The following is a 25,508-nucleotide window of genomic DNA, read 5'->3' on the forward strand; positions in this document are numbered from 1 at the left end:
GGACCAAACTTTATTTTTAATTCCTTTGGCAAATAAAGGGTACATTTTCATTGCATCTCCAGTAGATGATATAAATTTAACCATCTTCAATCTCTCTTTTATTTTGTCTGCAGAAACTACCTCTTCAGACTGAATTTAAACAACATTTCCTAATTCAGGTGAGACACAGACCTACAGTGCTTATTAATGGTCAATATTCTCCACTAGATGAGGATTCCTGTTTCATGTGGCCTTTGTGACTTTGTCTATTGCCGTCTGTCAGACCTTTGGGTGTTGGAGAGTGCTGGCTTATGATGGCTACTGATATTGAAATGAATGGGTCAGTACCCAGAACTGCCTGGACAGACTTCAAAGAAAGCAGAGATGCCATCACAGAGAGCTAGGGCGTCCTAGCGAAAGTACCAAGTTTCTAGTCTGGCTTGGAGCTAAAACCTTCTCAGAAGGTCAGCCAGGACTGTCTGAGGTCTAAATAAAGCAGTGAAATGAGACTGTGGTGGCTTTCCCACCTGTTGCTGCGGTTGCATATATCTCTTTTATTCCCCAGTAATCTCTGTGCCGTGTCTGGTAGATGTACCAGAAATGTATTGAATGCTCTGACTCGCAGACCACTCATAATGTTTCATGCATGAAGCTTTTGGTTGAAGACTGAATAAAATTTGAGTATCAGCCGGTTTCATTCTCTCTCACCTTAGATATCCAGCGCACATCTGAATGCACAACAAATCGGAGCTAAATAAGCCACTCCATTCACATATTCCCATGTTCTGCGTCTAGTGTTTTGTTTCAATGACGTTACTAAATTTGTAGTAGTTTTCTCCAGCTGTCCCAGCGGAGAGGATTAGATGCAATTTCATTTCCTCCATCTCACCTTCGCCTGGTATCTCTCCTGGGCGATTCCAAACTGTGAATAAACAAGGCCGATCTTTCTTCATTTCGACTAACTGGAGCATCACAAGCGGAGGCAGGGTCCAAATCGATGAGCAGTATTTTGCCAGCTTTTGAGAGTGTCTTTGCCTAAACCGCATACAGAGGAGAAAATTAAAACGGGCAGATGAAGAATGAGTCACTGCTGGCAGAATTGACCTGACAACACAAAGCATGGCTTCCTGAATTATAACCATTTCACATAACACCATAATTAATACATTTAGTTTTGCTACAGTAAAGCCATTAAATGGAATACATTACGGAGGTTGCCCTTTCATGGCTCCTGAGCATAAAATTGAGTTATTTGTCTTAGTAGCATTGATGAAAAACCTTTGAGTTTACACTACTGTTCAAAAATGAAGGGTCAATAAGATATTTTGAAAAAAGGAATAATTTATTCAGCAAGGACACTTGCTCAAAATGTCAGTGAGCACTTTTACACTGTTACATAAAAAAAACAACAACTAAGTGCTGGTCTTTGGATGTTTTTAATAATCAATACTCTTGCAAAAAAACAAACAGTAAGTAAAGAAAGTAAGTAAGTAAACAAACAGTATTGGCTACTGAAAATAGCTACTGAATAAACTACATTTAAAAATATATTTAAATAGAAAACAGTGTTTTACAATTGTAGAACTGTTACTGTTTTGCTGTATTTCTGATCAAACAAAAAGCAGCCTTTATGAGCTTAAGAGATGCCTATTGAAAACATAAAAATATATATTTTTCGATTGTGAAACTTTTGAATGGTGATATAATGTAGATATTTAAGATTTATTTTTGTTTTCATTTGTATTGTTTAATGAGAAAATAATTGATTCCACTTCAGATTTCCTTTGAGCACAGATACTTTTTTAAAACGTTCTATGAATATAATTTGATAACAAAAACTGCAGTAACTAATTAGCATTTTGGCAGATGCAGCCATTAAACTTTTTGTTAGAATTTCAGCACCTATACATCACATCTTGTAGCCAGAGATTCTATTATATGCTTTCATTTTATTCTTAGAATAAGCCATTGTCACAGAGCACATTGATGTCTGTGTAGTATCCTCTTTTATTCATTCGTTCCTATCATATTCACACATTCTTCATCTTTTCATCCTGCTCGCTGTACTTTTGTCCACACTTCCACCTGCATGCCACCTCTCTCAGTCTCCTTTTGTCCTTCTCCCCCACACCATTAGAGCTATCCTGCATCTTTCTGCCAGGAGTGTAATGGGGCTGACAGAAAGCCAGCTCATCTCAGAAATGTATGTCTTGGTGCCAAACATGCAGCCGTTGGCAGGGGAGAGCAACAGCTCAGACGAGCCTTTTCAACTTTACCCAGGCTCGGATGGGGTGAAAAAAGCTGATTCTTACCACTTGAATTATTCACTTCGCTGACCCATGGGTACGCACCTGCTGTCCTCATTTCCGTGAAACTATGAATAAGGGAAATTTGCGACGGCCTGGTATAATGTACACTACACTAGAATGTAACTAAAGTTTTCTTTCTTATGTGATTTTTAAATACTTGAAAAGAAATTACTGTAGCTGTTGGAATTATGCATGCATAAGAATTTCATTTATTTATGTAGAAATGCATGAATATAAAACATATATACATACTGCACGTAGATATGCATAAGTTAAAAGAGAAAAAAACCCCACCATTTAAAAATGTGTAATGATAATTTACATTGTCTTTTATACTTTATGCTCATGATTTGTTTATGCATTTATTTGATCAAATATAAAAACAGTATTCTGTTATTATTACAATTTAATATTATTGACATATATAGTATTTATTCCTGTGATGACAAAAGCACATTTTCAGCACTACACAGTGTCACAGAAATCATTGTAGTATCCGGTGCTTAAGAAATATTTATTATTATTAATGCTAAAACTGGTATTGTAATAATATTTCACAATTGTAATGTATATTTACATTTTAGTTGATAATTTTTCTTTTAAAAACATAAAGACAACAACAGAAGTAACAATCTAATAACAACATTTTGTCTGTAGTATGTATGTAAATAAAATGATACAAATATTGTTATTATTGGGTGTTCTTTATATAATAGTTTATAATATTTGACATTTTATTTCATTTTCTACAGATATGTCTGGACCGTACAGTCCGTAATATTAAAATATTTCTTTAAAACTCTTACTTACATTTCCGTTCTGAAAGTTTAGTTCAGAAACCATTTGACTGGTATTGAAACTAGACACTCTGAACACAAAGCAATTTCATTTTCGACAACTGCTTTATAAATCAACCCAGGGTGCACAGAAATGATTTATAAATGAAGCACATTTATCCACACCATATTTTGTAACTACCGCTATTGTCAAAGCATTAGACTTTTCTCAGGATCCCAAACCTGTCTATCCTGAGATCCTGCATGCTGTCTGTGCACACTGTGCTGCTGCTGCTGGTTCCCAAGATCTGAACGGATACATGAGGCGGCAGGATTCCGCTGCTTCCGCCTCGCAGGGGACCAGCCGTCTCATGGGATCAGAAACATCTGATGATGTTGGCGTCACTATGTTGGCACAATGGGGGAGCTCAAGGTACTGAGATCTAGACCCACCCACATACTGCGCTCCTTCCGTGCGTCCCTAAGACTCCTTCACGCTGTAAGTAGGTTCTATTACATGAGCGATAGAGAGGAAACTCAGAACACAGCTTCTGTCAGCTTCTCTTTCCTTCTCGGCTCTTGATCCCGTCCCTTTGGTAGGCATTTGCGCAAATGGACCAGATTTGGACAGATCGGTTTACAATGTGGGATGAACTTCCTCTCGCACAATTCAGGCGGTAGCATATAGCCAGTCACAGACTCCATAAACGTTATTGAATCTGTCGTATCTGACTAATGCAATTGCTCAGGAGAAATAAGATAATGACAGTTCATTCTCAGAGCCTGCATTATTCTATTTATGTGCTCATGGCTATTAATTTACATTATGGCTGTATCTAATGTGAAAATAGATGTTCGTGCACCATGCTGTTCCGAAAAACAAAAGTTCAGCCATCATCTAAATGCTTTTTGCAAAATGAGCTGGAATAATTTCTCCATTCGCAAAGATGTCGCTGTAGTTCGACAAATATATTAGAGCATGATTTTCTCAGGTTTCACGCTACCAGACAGAAGTTTGTACATACTTGAATGAGTTTATAATGATCTTTGATCTGAAGGCATATTCTTGATATGTTTTGTAGACAAATATAAATTGGATTTATGTACATTGTATTTTGTGAAGCAAGGCATAATTTTCTTGCAGATTCTCCAGAATGCACCCTATAAAGTAGGTTAAGCTACTTTGACCAAACTATAAAACATAATCATTTATAGCTATGCATAATTCCTATACTTGCATTTGTGTAATGTTATAGTCTTTACTGTTTCCTTAACATAAAGGAAATAGTAAAAATAAAGAACACATTTGGTTTGTCTAAACATTTTGCCTGGTATAGTGAAGGGTCTTAGAATGAAAGTTTAGATCTGCCACATAAGACGCTCAGAACCTCTGGAGATGGAACCAGACCAGAAGCTTGACCTCAGGGTCACTAAAGAGTGATGTGATGTTATGTACGGCAATGAAGAGCTATGGGAGAGGAGCGTTTTCTTTGCTGAGGAGTCAGGAATGAGATAAAGCCCTCAGTTCGACAGAACTGGAATGTAAACAAATGGTTCATGGATAAGTTAGTTTGTGGAGTCTATCTCAAGTCTGCATCATCCGTCTTTATCCAGTGGACTTGCTTGCATGCCACAAATACTCATAACGACATCCTCCCTCCATCTCTCAGTGGAATCTCTGTCACAACTCCCCTTCTGTCTTTGTTGATTTTCGTTTTTATGTCACGCAAGTACATAAAGTACAATAAAGGATAAGAATTTAATGCCACAGAGGAATCCAGACACTGCTCAGTCTGATTCGGTTCATAGTTTTGGGGTTCAAGTTCATGCATGGGCCCAAGTGAATTGTGTGGATGTGCTTGATGGTTTGCTTTTTTTATATCTGACACAGTTGTATTAGGATGACTAGCAGCTAGTTTTTAAGTTGTCATTTTTCATGTGTTAGAAGCTAGTTACAATGTCCTCCAAAAGCATGGGCTCTCTTGTTTTATTAAATGAATTAAAAAGGGATGAAAATTGACAGTAAAGACTTTTATAAAGACAAAATTAATGGATCAAAGGATTAATCATGATTATTCACATCCAAAATAAAAGTTTTTGTTTGCATAATATATGTGTGCTGTGCATAATTCTATATATATATATATATATATATATATATATATATATATATATATATATATATATATATATATATATATATATATATATATATACATAATAAATATACACAGTACACATACACTCAGTTTCCATATTAAGAAGAACAACTGTTTAATACAGTTTAAAATTATTACTTGATCCCAAAATAAGAATATTAGAATGACTGATAATTTTGGATTTAGCTTTATATTTACAGGAATAAAGATATTGTACATTTATTGCATATTTGATCAAATGAAGGCAACTTTGGTGAGTATAAGGATTTATTGAAGAAAATTAAAAATCTTTCTGTGACTTTATTATTTCTTTTCTAAAATTGTCTAAAGTGTCATAGCAGACAGTTTTGGCGAATGATCTGCATGCAATTGGACATCTTTCATTTAGCCTGAAAATATATGAGGGATTTTGGTAACAAATCAGTGCTTAGCGTAGAATAAATAAATGAAAAGCAATACAGGTAAACATAAACAGAGATTAGCACGGCTGTCACAGCCTTCCTTCTGATGTAATTTCAGAGCATTTCGCATGACCAAGATAAGAGCATTTAAGATTAACCTTTCATTGTGCTGCTCTACAGTGTACCACCTTAAGAATTTCCTCAAAGTAATCATTTTCTATTGCTATTTCACAATGTTTGTAAAGGCTGTGTAAAGAATCAGGAATCTTTCAAAGGTCCTGACCCATTTCAGAGCACAAAGCGCCATGAAGAACCACATTAGATGTTTTTTTTCCAAATGATGAAGCCAACCGACATCAGTTTATTTATTTTTTACGTCTATACAATGACCAAAACAGCACTGGACTCCATTGGGCAAGACATACGAAAGATCATAAATTCTCCCCATCTTTCCCATCCTCTCTGTGTTTGTGCAATAGCCTGAAACAGAGGTCAAAAATACTTCACAGAATTCCCACACATTTGCTCTGAAGGGTACACTGCTCAGTCTATATCCAAAATTCAAACATCCGAGATGTCAGCCTCTGCATTGACAAGACAGAGGTCTCTGCTTTCTGTCAACAGACAATGGCGTGAGAGCTCTGTGTGCCGAATGCGTTCAGTAGACATTGTTACAGCTGCTTTGGCCGGCGACCCCTGTGGTCAAGAGGTGACTGCCCCCTTCAGCTGTAACCAATAAAACAGGAAGTACCCGACGTGAGCAAATAGCAGCTGGGAACAAGAGCTGTTTAGATTCTGCTCTGGTGTTGTTTTGGTTAGAGAAATATGTTCAGTGTTCACAAATACTCTGCGGTGATTATGAAACAGCATCCGGCTCAACAGATGGAAATGCATGAGCACAATGGTGGCTGCTGCTCTCATTTATTCTAATGATCTGACAGAGGCTCGCAGGATCACGGCAGCAGCTATGCGGCGTGCTACATTTTTCATATTCTAGCTCTCGTGGGATGGCTGAGGCCTTAGGAAAAGGATGCTTTAGACTTGAGATCAAAATGAGGAAGAGCAACGCTAAGCGTCTTCTTTTGGTATGATCACTCAGCGTTAAGCCCAAGGTGCAAATTTCAACTCTCTGACCTCCGAGTTTGATGAATCTGGGCTGATTTCATCCTACCCACTCATGATTAATTTCCCTCTGCAATTTGCCCAGATTAAATTATTGATGCAGTCTTTGCCAATGGAGGGCTAATTTGTGACAGATAACAATGGAAGAAGACAATGAAACCCAACGGGAAATGCCTTTTTAAAGAAAAAAATGTGAAAAAATTATTTCACTTGACTTGCAGCAGGCAATTTAATTTATTGCTAGTCTTGTTAACAAAATTACTGGCAAAAATGTTTCATCACAAAAGATCTGTCAGTTTGCCTTTGCATAAAAAGTAGAAAATGTGTTATTATTGGTACATTTTAAAGATATATTTGTCAACTGCAAAAACAAATAAAATAATATAATAAAATTAAAATAATAATCTGACATTTTTTACATTAATCAGTATTATTGACTTGGTAAAATGTCTAAACATTTTAAAATAGATGCTCATATAATACGGTTTACAATTTTTAAAAACAAATATTATAACACTTGTTGTTGTTCTCTATTAATATTTTTAACAAATGAATATTTCCCATTTTAGTACTAAGTACTTTGCTAAAGCAAATTGATGTTATTTATTATGTATATTTATTTATTTATTATTTTTAATTTAAAGATAAAACATTAATTAGAAAATTAAACCAAAAAAAAAAATTTTGTAAATACTTTCTGTGTGCAAAAAACAACAAAAATAACAATTTATTTAACAATTTTTCCCTCAGAGTCTTCTGAAGAGTACTACAAAGCATGCATGCGCTTTCTCCTGAACACAAACATTGTAATCACATCACATATTTTTTTTTTGTTTTGCTTTCCAGTAAAATTAAACATTTAAAGGTATAAAAATGTAAAATAAAAACTACAATAACAACAACAAAAAAATAGCTTAGAGGTAATACGACTTCTTTAGAGTATGTAAGATGAATAAACTTTTTTCTTTTCTTACTTGGAGAATAAACTGAACAAACTTTTTCGTGATTTATGCTTTAAAGGATGAGAAAAGCACTGTGGCATCGGTGTGCCTCAGCCTCTCAAATCATTGCTCTTTTGCTTAGGAGTTTTTGTAACTTGCTGAGGCAGTTGGGTTCACTCAAAATGGCCCTGTTAAATTAAAACCATCACTCACGTCTACACATACGCCTTTACGGTGCATGCGATGATGCTTTTATCCCGGTGTTGTAGAGTGACTGCGTTGTTATAGCTGTGCATTAGACACTGACCTGTTGCTTCATTTCTCATCCTGTTCTTCAGCCCCAAGTAAATGCGTTCAGACGGCACAGCTGTGAACCTTCAAAGGGCTCACTATTTGCATGTCCAGGGCACACACGTCTCTAGACAAAACCAGGCAGTACCCTTATTCAGGCCTACAGAGCGGGGTGCTCACCGCCATGCTACACTGCCTCTATTTTTCTGATGCTGAATATGGTGCTGGAATGTGAAGTGAGAGAGAGAAGGCTCAGGGAATGTCGTGGGGGAAGGAGGAGATGCTAGAGAGCATATCTGCGCCCTCTTGTGTAAGGTTCAGCGTTCTTAGACAATGAGGCGGAGGTATTGAGAGTCATGTCACATCTTTGAGGGCGGCGGTAAATGGGGATGGGGCCGCTTCAATAGGGCACTCTGTTAAAGGACAAAACAGGGCGGTGCCTCGGCTTGCCTATTGAAGCACACGGACCTTGAAGATACGCCAATGAGACGGATAGCCACGCTGCTCCAGCTGGCTGGATGGGGGCGGAGCCATCACGCTTTAATCAGGGGCCTCCTTAATGAGTATGCAAATGACATTTTCATCCCAAAACAGTCAAGTTTTGGAGGGAAGGGAGTGTTCGTTCAAACTTATGGTCTGTACTTCAAGTATCAGTCATTGTATTTTTGACTTGTTTTCTGATAAAATATCTAACCATTTTTTAAAATGAATTTACAGAAGAAGTGAAACTGTAAAAAAAAGGATATTTATAATTTTTTTCTTAAATTGTGAGGTAGATAAAAATATATCAAGTCAGAGGTACATTGATTAATCGTGATTAATTGTTTGACAGCACTATTAAAAACAATAATGTGACCTATTTAAACAAAAAATTGATATAGACATATCCTAGGAAATTATGCGTAAAAGTACTTTTGACAAAGCGATGTGATGGCTTTATATTTTATTTTATTTTATTTGCAGATACTTTAGCTGGTATTTTAGCTTCCTATATGAGACTGTTGTTGGAAAACAGAAGGCAAGGATTATATATACAACACTATCTACTATCTAAGAAAATGTATATACAAAGTTTACATGAAATTTAAAAGTGCTATCATTGTCCAGAGGCCTATGCTTTACCCTGGAAAGTTGAGCCAAACCTGTATTCGATTTTTTTTCTTTTGGTTTAATATGTGCTTGGTTTAAAATGATCCCTTGTGATGTGTATGTTTAAATTATTTATACTATATAATTAATTGAATAAAAAGTTTATATTATGCATGCAGTTTTATGACCTTGTATGATTGAGATACATTATATGAATGTTTTACTTTTTAAAACATTAATTTGTCAACATATTGTGAGAAGAAAAATGGTGTTCTTAATGACAAGTAACAAGTGCTTGAAGGTGGCTTGAGGACAGGTGCAGTGTCCCATGATATGCTTTTCAGTTATAATACTTGTAATGTGCCAGCGAGACAATAGCCTTATCAACGAAAGCACACAGCTTGCAAACTGCGTAATGCTCCACCATTCTGCCCTATCTTGTGCTCATATTAGCATTTTCTCAATACTTGATGTGAATGGAAAGCATTTTCTAGCCCGCCGTTGTTTCTGTGCCTCACTAATTTATGTATAAATAAATCCCAACTATTTTATCCCTCCATGAAAAATTCATGATACTATTTCATGAGGATGCCAGGGGCAGGGGGCTTGGTGCCGCCACCGTTATTAGAACAGATGAAGTTTGAGTAATTATGCCACAAATAGTGGTGCCGAGTGTGATTTCTGAGCTAGTGCACATACACGGTGCGGTGGCCTCATTAGACCAGCGAGATCCAATTGCAGAGCCACATTAGGCTGCACAGTCTCAGCACACATGCCTCACTGTGATTTCTCTTTGACAGCTTTGTAGGCGAAACGGATGCTCATCTGTGATTCCAACATCTTTTATACCCTTTAGGGAGTTTTACAGCAATTGCGAATGGAAAAAAAGTGCATTTTGGACTGCTTTATGGTGCATCATTTGTTATTCAAGCATTGTAGGGATGTGAAACTGTCGTTTATCTTTCTTAGCATATGTCTCTATTTTTTTCTTAAACTGCTCCAGTTCAAGGGGAAGCTACTTTATTTTTCAAAAACAGTATTGTTTTTAGCTTAAAAAATTAATTAATTATTATTATTATTATTATTATTATTATTATTATTATATTAAATGACAATAACATTTTATTTAGTAATAAATTAATATTACTTTGACAGCCAAGACTTTTAAAATTATTTGCAAAATTTATTGAAATTATTGAAAAAGAAATTCTTTTAAATTTTCTCGTCTAAAAATGTTTATATTTATTGTTTATTTTATTAATAAAAGTGTAGTATAAGAAATATTAGTGATTAGTAAAAAATATAGTAGTATCATTAATAATGTAAATAATTCAAATGTATTATTATTATTACATTACATTACAATAATAATAACAATTCTAATAATAACCATACATTTTTTGCTTTATTTTACTTTGTATTTTATTTTATTCTTTTTAAAGCTAAATTAAATCCTGTGTATGTAAGACCACATTTCTTGTTGGTGTTTATGACAGGGTACTTGAACCATACTGAAGAGGTTATGAGAGTATACCACAAAAAAGGTTGAAAAACCAGGGCTTAATGAACAAACAGCTGCGTCATTACCTCTGCATGCTTTTAATCTATATATTACCTCATCTTCTTTGGCATAACGCTTGTCAAAAGTAATTTATCATTCAAAGATTCAAACCTCCCACCAGTGAAAAGCTCTCCCATCACCATCCACCCCAGCCTGGTGGATTCTGGCCCCCCATCGGTGGCAGGGTTTCCAACTTCACATTCAATCCCTCGCCAAACATGGCATACAGTGTGCTTTTCACAGCCTGCCTCTTCAGAATGCTCTTTGGGAATAGCATTGGAGCACTGGCATTGTTCCAGTGTGGTGTGAAGAGAGGGACTGCCGTGGCTAAGGTCAGGGTTAAGCTGACGAATTCTTCCAGAAAACAGGGGCTCACAGACAAGATGTTAATGACCTGAACGATGACTCACCGCTTAGGCATCCATCACAAACATGTCTCAGTCCTGAAACACGCATGAATGCAAACACAAACAAAAGAGCACCAGATCTTTGTGGCATTGTTGTACCTGACAGCTTTGGTGTTGTTAACTGCTTTGACTGTCAAGGAGGAGGTAGCTAAATCTATACATGATGCCACCAATAAAATTCAGGCAGTTTTGCAATATTAAAGTGCCCCTATTATGATTTATGAAAGGTTGATATTTTGTTTTTGGGAGTCCCAAATAACAAGTTGACATTAATGAAAGGTCAAAAAAACGGACATTTTCTTATATTATGCAATTATTTTGACCTTATTTGTTCAATGACTCTCAAATGTGACTCCAAAGGCCTGCCGTGATTTCATTTAAAGCAGTCTTTTTAACTCATTTTAATTGTACAAATCACCCAAAAATGGAAAAATTCTTCATCCTCATTCTCCTTTCAAGCCCTTACGACTTATTTACGACTTGCAGTTTGAAGAGTTTTGATGCAACAATTCTTTTTTTACCAGATGATTGCTGGTGAGCTCCTAATATGATGAAAAAAATATTGGCCTTAAATCTTATTCACGTTGCATCAAGATATGTCAATGTCAATGATGACTAAATGCTCTTGTGTTTATCCTATTTAAAAATACAAGCGACATTTGAGAGCTGTGGCGTAAGACAAAGTCTTTTTGAATTTTCATCTTGTTGATTGATGTATTTTTCTTTGTCCACTTACCGACCAATAAGATATATTCTGAAAGGTGCATTGCGCCACCTATCAAAATGTACTTTTCATTCAGTGTGACGAATGTTATTTCACTTTGGGTTTGATAGTTAATCGATTTTCCAAATTGTTCTTACATTTTTCATGTTTATGACAACATGAAACGTCTTGAGTTTCATTTTAAAAATGATTTGTTTCAATGATTCAGAGTCGGTTCTTTCTTTTGAGAGAAAATAACTTTGTACACGGTGCACTTTCAGATTTAAAACTTGGCCGGATGTTTTCATTACTACTCTACATTCTACATTATTACTCAATAGGGGTATTTTATTTATCCAGTCTACATGATCCAAATCAACATTATGTGCAACATTTGCTGTTTTTAAACTGGCATGTGGGAAAATGCACCGAGAATTTCACAAATTTCCCTTAAGCACACCAAGTTTTTGTCTAAAGCTCGTTCATGAATTTATCCCATGAAGTTTGCCATATAATATTCCTCCTGATTCAAATGTTGAGAATAATTATGATGATTTAGTCCCATCCGTAAGAGCTCACTTGAGCCAAAGCATGGCAGGTCATGTAAGAGGAAATTGCGCTATTAATACACTAAACCAATTACCATCAGCTTTATCTGCTTTTCCACATTGAGCGGTTTCTTATGTTCCTAATATTTCCTTTGAACCTTAGTGGGCCATACAAACAAATGGAGTATATTTAGTGTTTCATTCGAGATCTGAAACCAATGGGACCTCAAGCTGAGAGACAAAGGTGGCGGCTTTGTGCTTTTATCTGAATAATTTGTGAAAGGTCCGCGTGATTGTGCACATGCCAACCTTAAGGCAGCAGGATTGCAGTTTTTAAGTGCTGCCTCTATTATTGTTGGCTGGACATGGAGCTCTAAGGGGGCATAATTGGGCAGAGGAAAATGGGGTGGCTTGCGCTGGAAGAGAGAGAAAGACGACGAGGTCTCTGTGCTTGAATGAGACTAGGGGATGGTATTTACATGCAAATTGCATCTGGTCTTCCAACTGTCTAGTTACCTCACCCTTTTAAGCCGCTGGCCCACTTATCATGCTGTTTACACAATAAACACCACAATAAGGTTAATGTCTTTTGATGCATCTGGCTAAATGCAATATTATCATCAACAATTGCGTAACCTGGCTCCTGCTTTATTGCAAACAGCTGCCGGGCAACTGCGAATCACGGCAAGTCACTTTTTCGGGGTTTATTTTGGTTTCCTAGGCAACGGAATGGGGCCCAGACGAAGACACCAGGAGGTCCTGTCAAAGCAAAGGGAAGACGGAGGTAACTTTAAACCCCCAGGTTCTCTGTTGAATAGGCACATTTCTTTTAAAATGCTGACAGCCCATTGGCCAGAGGGGTCGGGTATTGTTGAGATTTGTGGGAGGGCAATATGTTGAGCTTACGTATTCAGTATTTTAAAGCCCAGAGGTCAGTATTTTCTTTCTTGAGCGTATCATTCGCTGAATGTGAAAGGCAAAATGAAAAATCCACCAGCACATTAAAGCATTGGCAGGAAAAGCAGCTCTTTAGAATGGATCTAAAGACGGGTTTTTAACCAACACTAACACCTAGTTTGACTTTTTCCCCTATGTAACATGTTATTGGTATTAAAGGAACACTCCACTTTTTTTGGTAATAGGCTCATTCTCCAACTCCACCAGAGTTAATAAGTTGAGTTTTACCATTATTGGATCTGTTCAGCCGATACCCTGGTCTGGCGATAACACTTTTAGCATAGCTTAGCATAGATCATTAAATCTAATTAGACCAGTAGCATCACATTCAAAAATGGCCGAAGAGTTTCAGTATTTTTTCTATTTAAAGCTTGACTCTTGTGTACTAAGGTCAGCGGCGTAATAACCAAGGAAGTAGGTGCAATGATATCATGCAGCGGATTTAATGATCTATGCTAAGCTATACTAAAAGTGTTATCGCCAGACCAGAAGATCGGCTGAGTAGATTCAAAAACTGGGAGTTGGAAACTGAGGCTATTTCCAAAAAAGTGGAGTGTTCCTTTAAGAACATTAGTGATCTGCTGCTCACTTTTTCAGTAAATGATGTACATTTGCTAACGTTGTGGCAGTCTTGAATAGACAGTACAAATCACAGTCTTTTCCCTTAGCTGTTAATTTAAGGCACGTGGCTTTATACCTCAGTGGTGTTAGGGTGCTTATCACATCCCATTCTTTTTGAAATGTTGTTACTTTTACAGTCAGCTGCACAAAAAGGTTGATGCTGTGACTCGCTGATCCAGTGTTAGATGGGATTATTTTGGTGTGTAGTAGTAAGAAAATAAAAGCTGAGGTAATCTCACTCTTTGGTGAAGCGTAAATGCTCTCACAGGAAAATGTGTATGTGTTCATGTTAATAAATTAATAATTAATGTAAAGTAATAATTTTATTCTGCAAGGACACATTAAATTGATAAAAGGTGACAATAAAAATACTTATATAGATAAACTCTCTTTATCAAAAAAATTATGAAAATGGTTCAATGTTCAAAAACATTAAGCAGGACGGATATTTTCAACACGAATACAATATCATATTTCATATGAATATGAATTAATATGAAGTGTTTCTTGAGAAAGCAAAAAAAGCATATTTGAATGATATCTGGAGGCAGAAAAAACTGCTTTATAATTGTTTACAAATAAAATATAAAACTATTTTAAATGGCAATAATATTTTTATATTACTGTATTTTCTTGATATTTCATAATCTAGTCATTTTTGGTTTAAATGAAAAATGCAGCTTGGGTGAGCATGAGAAATGTCTTTTCAAAACTCTTTTGAATGTGTATATATTTATCCTATTAAAGATAAAAAAAGAGATTTTTTGATGCAGTTTAAGTTTCTATTTCCACTATGATGCATAAAGCAATGTCTGCTGAAACTTTCTATTTCTTGACATCTTTCTCACCCAATATTATTCAATGGGGCTGTAAAAAGTTAATTTCAAAGAATACATTAGCAAATTTAAACATGGAACACAGTGAATTTCTGTCAGAGAATAGCATACTGTTATTTACGTACATTTTTAATTACATATTTTAAATTATATACAGTACCATAGTATTTTAAACATGTCACTACTATTGTCATCTGCATCTTCTCATGCAGGTGGAGTGTCAAAACTACATCCGGGTGTTGCTTGTCAACAAGACAGAGGTGATCACCTGCGGTACCAATGCCTTCCAGCCCCTTTGTATCACCAGAGAGGTAAGCATCGATCAGTTAAATCCAACCTGGTCTCTTAAAAATAGGTACCTGTGTGCACTTTTTGTGCAACACGTTTTTACATGCCTTACTGCATGTTTCCGCTGCAGTTTCCAAGACAAATTTTGGTTTATTAACAGAAAACTTCCACCAGTTTTCTTTTATTTGGGAAACTGCAGTAATATGTACTTATTGGTACGTATTTTGTGTCTCGCTAAAAAGTGCACCAAGGAACGTTTATGCCATGAGACCAGATAGGTTAAATGAGCTGCCTAAACTGGAGTGTGTGTGTGTAATCCATACCCTATCCTCCTCTCAGGCAGGGAACATGAGCAGAGTGTTGGAGAGGGTGAACGGAGTGGCCCGCTGCCCCTATGACCCCCGTCATAATTCGACGGCTGTAGTGACCGAAAGCGGAGAGCTGTATGCTGCCACGGTCATCGATTTCTCCGGCCGGGACCCTGTTATCTACCGCAGCCTAGGAGGAATGCCGCCTCTGCGGACCGCCCAGTATAACTCCAAATGGCTTAATGGTACATTAATCTCATCATCTCATGTCTGATATTCTAGGGATCATCTGAACATTTCTCTTGATGTCCTTGCTTTTTTGTCCTACTAATATGCAGCCAAATTGCTAAATGTTTCTCTGGAAAAGAAAATTGTTGATGAGACTTTATTTAATTTTGTGTATGCTAATAGCACTCCCAAAAGGAAAGAAAAGTATTTTTTTCCCCTAGACAACAAAATTAAATGGAAATCAAACTGCGTTATTTTACTTAAGTCTCATCCTTTTTTTTCAGTTGGGGTGATGGTTTAATAAAACAATAATGTCCTCATTTCAGTATAGATCTTAAACATTTGACAGTCTCTGATCAAAACAATTCTGTTTGATTCAGACATTTCTTATAAAACAGGAGAAAGATCTGAGCAGGGTTAAAACTAATTTTAACTTAACTTAACTTAAACCATAAAAAATGACATTAACTGAAATAAAACATATGGAAAAATAAATTTTGTCTCTTGCCAAGGCATGATTTGTCTTTTTTTTGGTTAACTTGAAGTAGGAAAATAAATAAATAAATAAATAAATAAAAAGAACACTTTATAGATATATAAAACTATAAAATTACAAAAACACAGCAAAATTACTAAATTACTTAATTAGCAAAAATAAAAACAAATCTAAAAGCTAATTTAAAATACTATAATAGCATATAAAAGATACAAACCAAATTTATTCTGCAGGTGCTGTTTTCTTAAGTTATTTTAGCATAATTGATATACTATAAAAAAAGTGTTTATTTTTTTCTAGATCTATATTAACTAAAATAAATAGTTCAGTTAAAGAACTAAATGGGTTTTTTTGGGGTTTTAGTGACTAAAATAACCATGTTTGTACCATGTTTGCTCTGACTCATTGTAAATGCATACAATACAACAAGTTCCTATATGATACCTAGCAAAAAGTGAGAAAAAGAAAGCTACCATCACAATTGTATCTTTTGAGTCAAAGGCAGTTTTTCAGAGCAGCCCGACCTGTCAAGGGAGGAACCAGTCAAAGATAGAGACAAACGAAACTCAGCACACTTCCTGCACAAAGTCAAAAGGTGTCAATAATCTCTCAGCTGCTGACACTGTGCCTTTTCCCATAGAAAATTCATCCAACGTCAGTCAAAATGGAATAAGCAGAAAGTTCTGATGCCAGAGCTGTAAGTCATACAGTGAGGCTCCACCGAGGAGATGTCAGAGGGTAGTTGAGGTGAAAGGAGAAGGACATAGACAAGGCTTGGAGAGTTAGGATTGGGCGGAGGAGATGAACGTTCAGGCATCCAGCAGTGTAATTATTCCTCATGACCGAGAGAGGGTGAAATTGCAGCTGCAACGCTTCACGTCACCCAGTCAGCTTGTAGTTCCACTGTAGGTTCACACTTGAGGAGAGAGAAAGACAAAAAGTGGAAAGTGGACTATTGAAGCTTATACGTTGACCTGCAGTAACACATATTGTAACCATTTTTAAATCAAATCAGCACAAGACCGCTTAATCAGAATTTCTGTTTTACTTCCATAATAAGACATAATTCAAAGTTAAAGAGAATATTCAACATGAAAAATTACCCTTATCCACTGTGAATAAGCTCTATTCGTAGCTAAAGTAGCTTTTTGGCTAATGGATAGCAACATAATGGAGTGGTTTGCTAACAGTTGCACGTACAAAATTTCTCTTCAAATATTACTTTTTTCAGTTTAGACAAAGTAAAAAATGAATTTTGAGTTAGCAAAAAAAGCTCTATTTTTAGCTAAAGTATCTATTTGGCTAGTAACATCATCAAGTGGTTCGCTAATAGTTGCACAACTGAATAACATTTCTTGTCAAATATACCTTTGTTTTATCCAAAGTAAAACAAAGAAAGTGAAACATAAATTTTGAGGTAGCTAAAGAAAACTTTTGGCCAATGGGTAGAAACATTATTTTGCTAGTTTGCTAATTGTTGCACGAATTAATAATTTCTCTTAAAAAATGCTTTTTTCCAGTTTAGCCAAAGTAAAAGTTGAATTATGAAAAAAGCTCTATTTGTAGCTAAAATAGCTTGGCTATCATCAAGTAATTTGCTAATAGTTGCACAAAGGGAATAACATTTCTTCTCAGATGGGTATCAACTTAATCGAGTGGTTTGCTTACAGTTGCACACATGAACGCCATTTCTCTTTGAAAATAGCTTATTCCAGTTTAGCCAAAGTAAAACTGCTAACCTTTTTCAGTCGTTTGTTTGCGGGATGTGGACTCGATAGAGATGAAGTGTGAATTAAAAACGTATTTCTCAACTGGGGGTCAGTGAAGAACGGCATGAACCTCAAGGGTCTACAATCGAATCCAACCGGACTGTTATTATACCATTCGGGCCAGGTGCTGACTGAATGTTTTTTTTATTTTTTTTTTACACTGAGCCCATGTGGGGTCGTACCCGAAGTGAGATGTGATATTGTTTTAGCACAGCTCTGATTCAACTAGAAATATCATCATCGCCTGCAGCTTGGCTATTAGCACATGCCTCTCTCCTCCGGTGCTTATTGGGACTCGTAATTCACTTCCCAGCTTAGTGTTTTTCCCTGGCTGCGGCTCGCAGATAAACACACACACATACAGGGACCCCTGATGGAGTGGCGGTGTGAAAATGAGGCAGTATTTACGTTCAGCATGGAAGAAGGAAAATACCGTTTGTCATGTTCAGTCCCTCACAAATCAGCACCCTCACACTCTGCCCATTTCAGCTTAGCAAAAGACCTGATGAATTCCTGCAGTCACTGAGAAGTAATTGTTCTAGTGTTTAATGGATTGGTATTGGTATTCACTGTGCCTCTCTGACCACTTGCTTCATCTGTGTGGAAGTGTAGTTATGATGTCTCTTTTAAACTGAAAGCAGAATAATTGTTTGTTCACAGCAATCATCTGTTAATGCATCAGGAGAGAGAACTAGTCTTTTTTTAAGGTTCACTGCTTACAAAATGTACCATGGTACAGTGAAGCATTGGCATATACCTTCTGTATTGTACTGTTTGATAAATTTGTATATAGTAGTATATTTTCCTGTTATTTTATTAATGAAAATTCATTGGGAGTATTTATTCACATTTAAAGATATAGAGATGGGATTGAATGTTAAAACCGTAGTATTATAAACTTTTAAAAGTTTGGGGTCAGTAAAAATGTAATGTTATACTATCAATGTTTGAAATAGTTGTGCTCCTTAATATTGTGATAAACTGTGATAATTTTTAAGGATTCTTTGATGAATAGAAAATTCAAATAGACAGCATTTATTCTAAATAATTAATTAAATCTTTGCTGTCGCTTTAATTTGAATTCCCAAATTAAACTGAATGAAAATTAATTTTATTTTATTTCATTATTACTACTGTAAACGTGTTTTGCTGTCTTTGATATGAATAAATAAAATATTTAATTTAATGTAAATTTTACTGCTTTAAACATTTGTTGACCCCAGTATGACTAAACCCTGTCTTTACTATGATATGGTAAAAAAAAAAAAAAAAAAAAAAAAACTAATGCCTTGGTACTTTTAATAATAACTCAAATATTTTAAATATATATAAATTTATACACATACAGTATAACACAGTTTTTTTCAGTTAATAACGAGTACTGTTCTGCCTGTTTCTCACTCAAAAGCTATTCTGTGGTTTTAGATGGAACGCTAAATATAGCACAAAATCATACGGGCTATGCTGATGTTATCTTATTGTGATTTTGGACCTACACATGGTACAGTGCACAAAGTTCCACTCCCATCTTTATCATGTAATTCTGTTGCAGTCAGCTTTTGCCGACAGAGCAGTATCATATGCAAAGACTTCTCTGGGCTGTTCCACTGAGATTTGGTATTTATTGTGTTTAAAATTGAATCAAAAGCAGTTATGGCTATTGATGCCTCTCCTGGGCTTCACGGCGTAACAGTAATCTCATTCTCGTAAACTGCTGCGATGGCCCCAGCAGTGATTATAGTCATGCCTATTTACAGGTGAATATCTGTGGCATGCATTACTGGATGGGCTGGGGAATAAACAGGCCTTGGGGGTAAGACATTATTCAGAGTGTGCAATATTAACTCTGACTAATGCAATCCAGACCAGTGCCACCTGGACCAACGGGACAGCTTTTCGTATTCAGTATTTCCACATGTCACATGCACACCTTTTTTCAGCTCCCGTCCTAGGCAAGCGTAAGCGGATATTAAGAAAGAGTGGAACAGGGATTCAGGCCAGTTTTCTATGGAAGTAAAGTAGTTGTTTTGGCGTTTAAACCACTTTATGCTGCATTACTTAGAGTACTGCTATAGATGTACCCATTTGAAATGCTTGTTGCGCCTGTAAGGTGTTTAGCCACGCTTTTTTTCCTCCTCCTTCAGAGCCTCACTTCATCTCGGCTTACGACGTGGGTCTTTTCACCTTCTTCTTCTTGAGGGAAAACGCAGTGGAACACGACTGCGGTAAGACGGTGTACTCTCGGGTGGCACGGGTGTGTAAGAACGACATAGGAGGCCGCTTCTTGCTGGAAGACACGTGGACCACCTTCACAAAGGCCCGACTCAACTGCTCACGGTCGGGAGAGATCCCATTCTACTACAATGAGCTACAGAGCACCTTCTATCTGCCAGAACAGGATCTCATCTATGGCATCTTCACAACCAACGTGTAAGTCTAGTCATCAAACACAACATAATACAGCAGCTATGCCCTTTATATTTGCAAAGCAAGCACTGCTCATACCAGTGTAAAACTTATATTCTGATGGATACATTATGTCCAAATATAAACACTTGGGAAGTGAATAGGTACAAAACCCATGCTTTGCAAATATCATTTGTCAAAATTAACTATATGAATTGCAAATGAAGTTAGCAGGTTAAGTCTTCATTGTGTTCGAGAACTGTGAGAAAGCCTTAGAGAGGAGTATAGGAATATGCTGCATCTCATCCACCTCTGTTAAAACTTAGAACAAAAAAATAAATTAGCGCTAGATTAATATATTTTTGTCCTTAAATGCAAGTGACTTTGCTAACAAAGTATTTGCTAAGAATATAATCTTCACCAAGTGCTTCTTCTTTGTTATGTTCATATATTGCAGTGTTTTGATGTATATACTATATCCTGTTTACTGCATATTAGTTCATATAGTAATTGACTGATCATGCAGTATGCAACAAAATCACTTCTACCCACCTTGGTATTGCAACACTTCTTGGTGATGCTACCTAGACTCATGGCATAAATGTACCTGGATGCACTTTTTAGCGAGACACAAAAATATGTACAGACAAGTACATATCAATGCAGTTTCCAAAAGAAATGAGAGGCTGTAAAACTGCCTTTTATTCCTTTTCACGCAAATGTACAGAGGTTCTATTAATAAAGCATGATTTTCACACAATTACTATAACAATTACTTATTGTACAATAGCATGTTATGACTACAATGTTAATATGCTGGGAGATTTGAAAATGTATGCTTTTGAACATTACCATCACACATATCCAGCTTCATATATATGGGTTTTCTTAGATGGTAGATTTGTTTGGTAGCTCATGGAGTGTGGAGATGTACTTAAGAGGCGAGGAGCTCTGGTTCAAATCCCGTGTAAAATGGTTCGACAAAAAGTTCAAAACTGTGTAAAAGGAACTTGAAATTACACGTTGCTTCAACAAATGTATTTTTATAGCAGTTTTGCTTTTGTTAACAATATCGGTAGGTTTAGGGCTGGATTTGATGTAGGGCATATTTCCATTTTTTTACATATTTTTGACATAGCATTAACTTTTAGTTCAATTCTAATCCACTGCAATACATACCTATATATACATAATAAAAATGTGCCAGGGAACCTGTGTTTTAGTGGACTTTTCTCTTTGAAACTGCACCGAAATGTGCAGTAAGGTACGTAAAAAGAGGTACATATTTTTATGAGACCAGGTTGGATTCTGTCCTATAGGATTACTTACTTATGCATTACGTTCAGTTAAATAGATATTCCAGAAAATATGCAGTATGTCTGCTAGTGGTGGACCAACATTTTTTATTCATCACTCTTTATCACTACTTGATAGTATGCATACCACAAACAACATTTCAAATAGCAAGTAGTATGGCAGCATATATATCGGAATACCCTCCTTCTCTTGCTCTCCTTCGCTATATTTCTCCCTATCTCTCTCGTTCTTACTCATTCTATCTCTGTTTCTTTTTTGTCTCTTTTCCTGTCCCCTTTCACTCACTGCCCCAGTAGGAACGGAATATGGTAATGCAATCAGAACAACAGAGTCTCCATCTGTCTGTGGTAAATTGAACACCTTAAGCAATGCTCCCTGGGGTTTGGGGCTGCAAAATGGGGAGGGCGGGCATGGGAGGAGCGGAGTGAGAGAACGCAAGAGCGCAGCCAAAAATGCCTGGAAGTGTTGGTAGTAGTTTGCCCCAAGGTATTGGCAGCGTGAGTGCGTACTTTCATTGAGCTGAAGGCGTCAAAGCAGTATATGTCCTCATACTGTGCTTACAGCCATACAAGGTGTATTGTGGAAAGCAACTTAAGATAATGGATATTTTTTAAGCATATTACAGGCAGACCTTTTCTTTTCTTTTCTTTTCTGTGTAGGATACATGGATATATAATCTTTTTAGTGTTTGGCATGGGCTCCTTGGCTGTTTTATTATGATTATTATTATTGATAAATTTAACTTGAACATTGGAATGTTTCGTTAAATTGCTGTTTCTGCGTTTTAAAAATGCAGTAAGTCATGAGAGGTTACACTTTGCAGCGATTTCACCTCATTTTGGTAAATTGGTTTTCTGCAATGGCTAAAATTACTGTTTTTCTTTCTTTTATTGCTTTTATAAAACGTACTACAATGCTCTCTTGATTCTGATTGGGCAGTCACTGCGTTTGGTGGTCAAATCATTTGCTAGTTTCATGTTTTACTTGTCACTCAGTGGTCTTTTTGTTAATGTAGGATTCACTTATTAGCTCAATGTTTTGCAATATAATTGGACATTTTCAGTCATTTTGGTATGATGAAGAAGGACATGTTTCTGGGAATACATCTCAAATCATTTTGAAGTGGTTTCTTTTTTTATTTTCTACCTTTTAATTAAAATTTTGCAGGAACAGCTATCATCCTCATTTCTGTCAATCATCTGCAGGTTAACTGGGTGGAACAGACCTTTTGGCAGTTAATATTATGACAGACGACCCCTCTGGAAAACAGATCTGGGGTGTGAATGAATATGTCTATCATGAATACACACACTTTCATGCCTGAATTACAACAAATACAGAATAACAGCCAAGTGCATCCCTTCACTCGCTGTGATGCAGCATGACAAAATCCACCTTGAAATGAGTTTTTTGTACCCCATAGCAGGAATATTCGCTTCAAGTTTATTCCATTCCTATTTCTTTTATTTAGATGTATGGAGGTGATGGTATTTCTGCTTTCTGTTGTTTTTCGTCTGCCTGTTATACTATAGTGTACCAACTGGTGTAATATACTTTACATTTAATTTAGAATATGCAAAAGAGGTTTTTCAGCAATTACTAAATTTGCAATATTAGCAATAAAGTCGCTATGTATAGTTGCAAAATAATAAATTATGTTCACGCAGATGTATGAACTATGTTATGATTTTTGATAATTAGTAGTCTTTTTAAGCAAACGCTTGAGTGCACATTTTTCTACAAGGGCAGATATTGTTATGCTGTAAAAATATTTATTAATAATCTTGCCTCATCCTGGCTGTGAAAGGCTGCTGAGTTGGCTTTTTGTTTTTTTGCTGCGATGCAGGTATTCAGTGAAGTTGAAACACTGAAGTAATGTATTTTCTTTTTTTCCCTCCCCTTTTTCCCCTTGAGTGCTGTCCTACTTTATGTCTAAATCAACTTTATGGACCTCTCTAATGACCTCAAATGACCCTGTGCTTTTTGACATATTGTCTATTCTGTCATCATAACTCAACATGACTTCATCTAAATAAGCATGTGATCTACTGTACGTGTCGCTTGGAAAGCTCCGAAGTCATCTGCTCTCACAGTGAGAAGACTTCATTCCCATATGTTGCGTGTTATACTGAGCGTGTCATGGGATTTGCTAGAGTAGGTGACTTTCCAAAGGGTTATAGGACCAAACTCTCTACTTTACTTTATACACACCTCAACAGCATTTAAAACTGCACCATCATCTGTCTGAAAGTCACATCTGCACAAGCATAAATGCAATAAATGCCACCGTGACTTAGCTGAGGTATGCATCATTTGACCAGACAGTGCATTTATGGATTTTTATGTATGCATGTATGTATACTGTAAATCTTTCGCAAACATGCAAACGCTGCAATCGTTGTTGTACTCAAGTTAATTTTTAGCTCCTCGTTTAAGTGAGATTTTGACTAGTACTTATGGACTATGTTTCCTCTTTGACAACATACAGTTGAGTCAGAATTATTAGCCCCCTTGGTAAATATAAGCAAAGAAGTTGGGAAATAAATCCTTTCATTCAAGATAAATCACAAACATCTCTTCTATACAGAATCTCTCCAGATATACTAACCTCTTCAGTTCATGCCCACTTTTTTTTTTTTTTTTTTTTTTTTTTTTTGCAGATTTTTAAAGGATTTCTAGTAGAGCCGGTTTTGTTTTTTCCCATTTGTTGGTATTTAAAAAAAATCCACAATGCTGAATATATGAACGATATGTCCAGGACCTCCGGCATAAAAACAGGCTCACAATATTAAAGATCCAGCAGTATGCAGTATTTAACTCTGGGCGTGGAGTACCATAGCCCTGTGTATCCCCTTCAAACTCATCTCATGTGGCAAAAATGTATGCTGGAGTTGTTTTTGAGTAGGGGATATTTTATTGATTTTTTTCTTTTTTGTCTTTTCTTTTATTTATTTTTCTAACCCAGACTCAACTAATTTCTACACTACTGAAGATATGATATATGTGAAGAAAATGATCTTCCTCAGCTTATATTGTACCAGGCAGATTTGGTTTGCTTGGAACATCTCAATTATTGCCCTGGAATAATGGTGGAAATGGAAACTTTCTTTAGATAATATAAGCACAATTTGCTTATTTTGCTGCACATCAGAACTATTCTTTGGTTTCACGCATTGTTATAAATGATTAAGGATATTTGGCCTTTGTGTTCCCTCCTATTTATACTCCAGGGAGTCAGGGCTGGACGATTTTATGTTCATAGTCACCTTGGTGTGCTAAAATATGTGAATATGAATGGGAATATGCTTCATAGATATTTTATTCATAAGAATGTTTCAGGGTTGCTAATAATTGTGGCCAACATGTACTGGGGAGAAACTTTTTTCTCATAATGTGACTAATCACTAGTCACCTGAAATTACAGGTGTAGTTGACTCTATTATAGAATTAGAGTTATACAGTGACTGAATAAGATAAGACTAGACAGAGTGGCAGACAACTAGCAAGTTTTGAGTTATTCTAGTTGTAGAATGTGGTGTCACTTTTATATACAATCAAGTCGTGCTTAATGCACCTGTATTTAGAAGTCAAAAACAAGACTGGCAACTGTGTTCTGCTGCATATATAGGCAGTCAGCAGGGAAGCTTTTCTATCTCTTTATAGAGGTAAAATCTAAAAAAACAAACTTTTGCAGTTTCTCATAACAAAGTTTCAGTCTTGCTTTTGAATGCTGAAGTGAAAGAGGAGAAATAGCTTGAGATAATTGGCTGTCCTGTCAGAGCCTGCTCTGTCCTCCCATTCTAGGGCTGACCGGTTTATAGCCCATGTTTCATCTGCACACTAGCCTTTTGAGCTGCACTGCCAAGAGCCTCTCATTTTACCACGCTAACTTTCCATGTCAAACCCCTCATATGTAGTCCCCGGGGCAAGCTGCAGAACTAGGCTTGAATCCTCTTCAAGTCCATGCCTCACCAGGCCACATAACAAGAGCCCGAG

At 36.3% G+C, this 25,508-nt stretch overlaps 1 protein-coding gene across 1 annotated transcript in view; it reads left to right on the forward strand.

Moving 5' to 3' along the window:
* LOC122351404 (semaphorin-5B-like) overlaps nt 1-25,508 on the forward strand; it is a 91,800-nt gene that overhangs the window by 32,690 nt on the left and 33,602 nt on the right. Inside the window, 8 exon segments of the mRNA XM_043248464.1 lie at nt 263-319; nt 2,117-2,270; nt 3,298-3,497; nt 10,732-10,960; nt 13,008-13,070; nt 14,913-15,011; nt 15,328-15,541; nt 19,934-20,219. Coding sequence (XP_043104399.1) covers nt 263-319; nt 2,117-2,270; nt 3,298-3,497; nt 10,732-10,960; nt 13,008-13,070; nt 14,913-15,011; nt 15,328-15,541; nt 19,934-20,219 — 1,302 coding nt within the window.

This window comes from Puntigrus tetrazona, chromosome 9 (assembly GCF_018831695.1).
Source record: "Puntigrus tetrazona isolate hp1 chromosome 9, ASM1883169v1, whole genome shotgun sequence".
Classification (NCBI taxonomy): domain Eukaryota; kingdom Metazoa; phylum Chordata; class Actinopteri; order Cypriniformes; family Cyprinidae; genus Puntigrus; species Puntigrus tetrazona.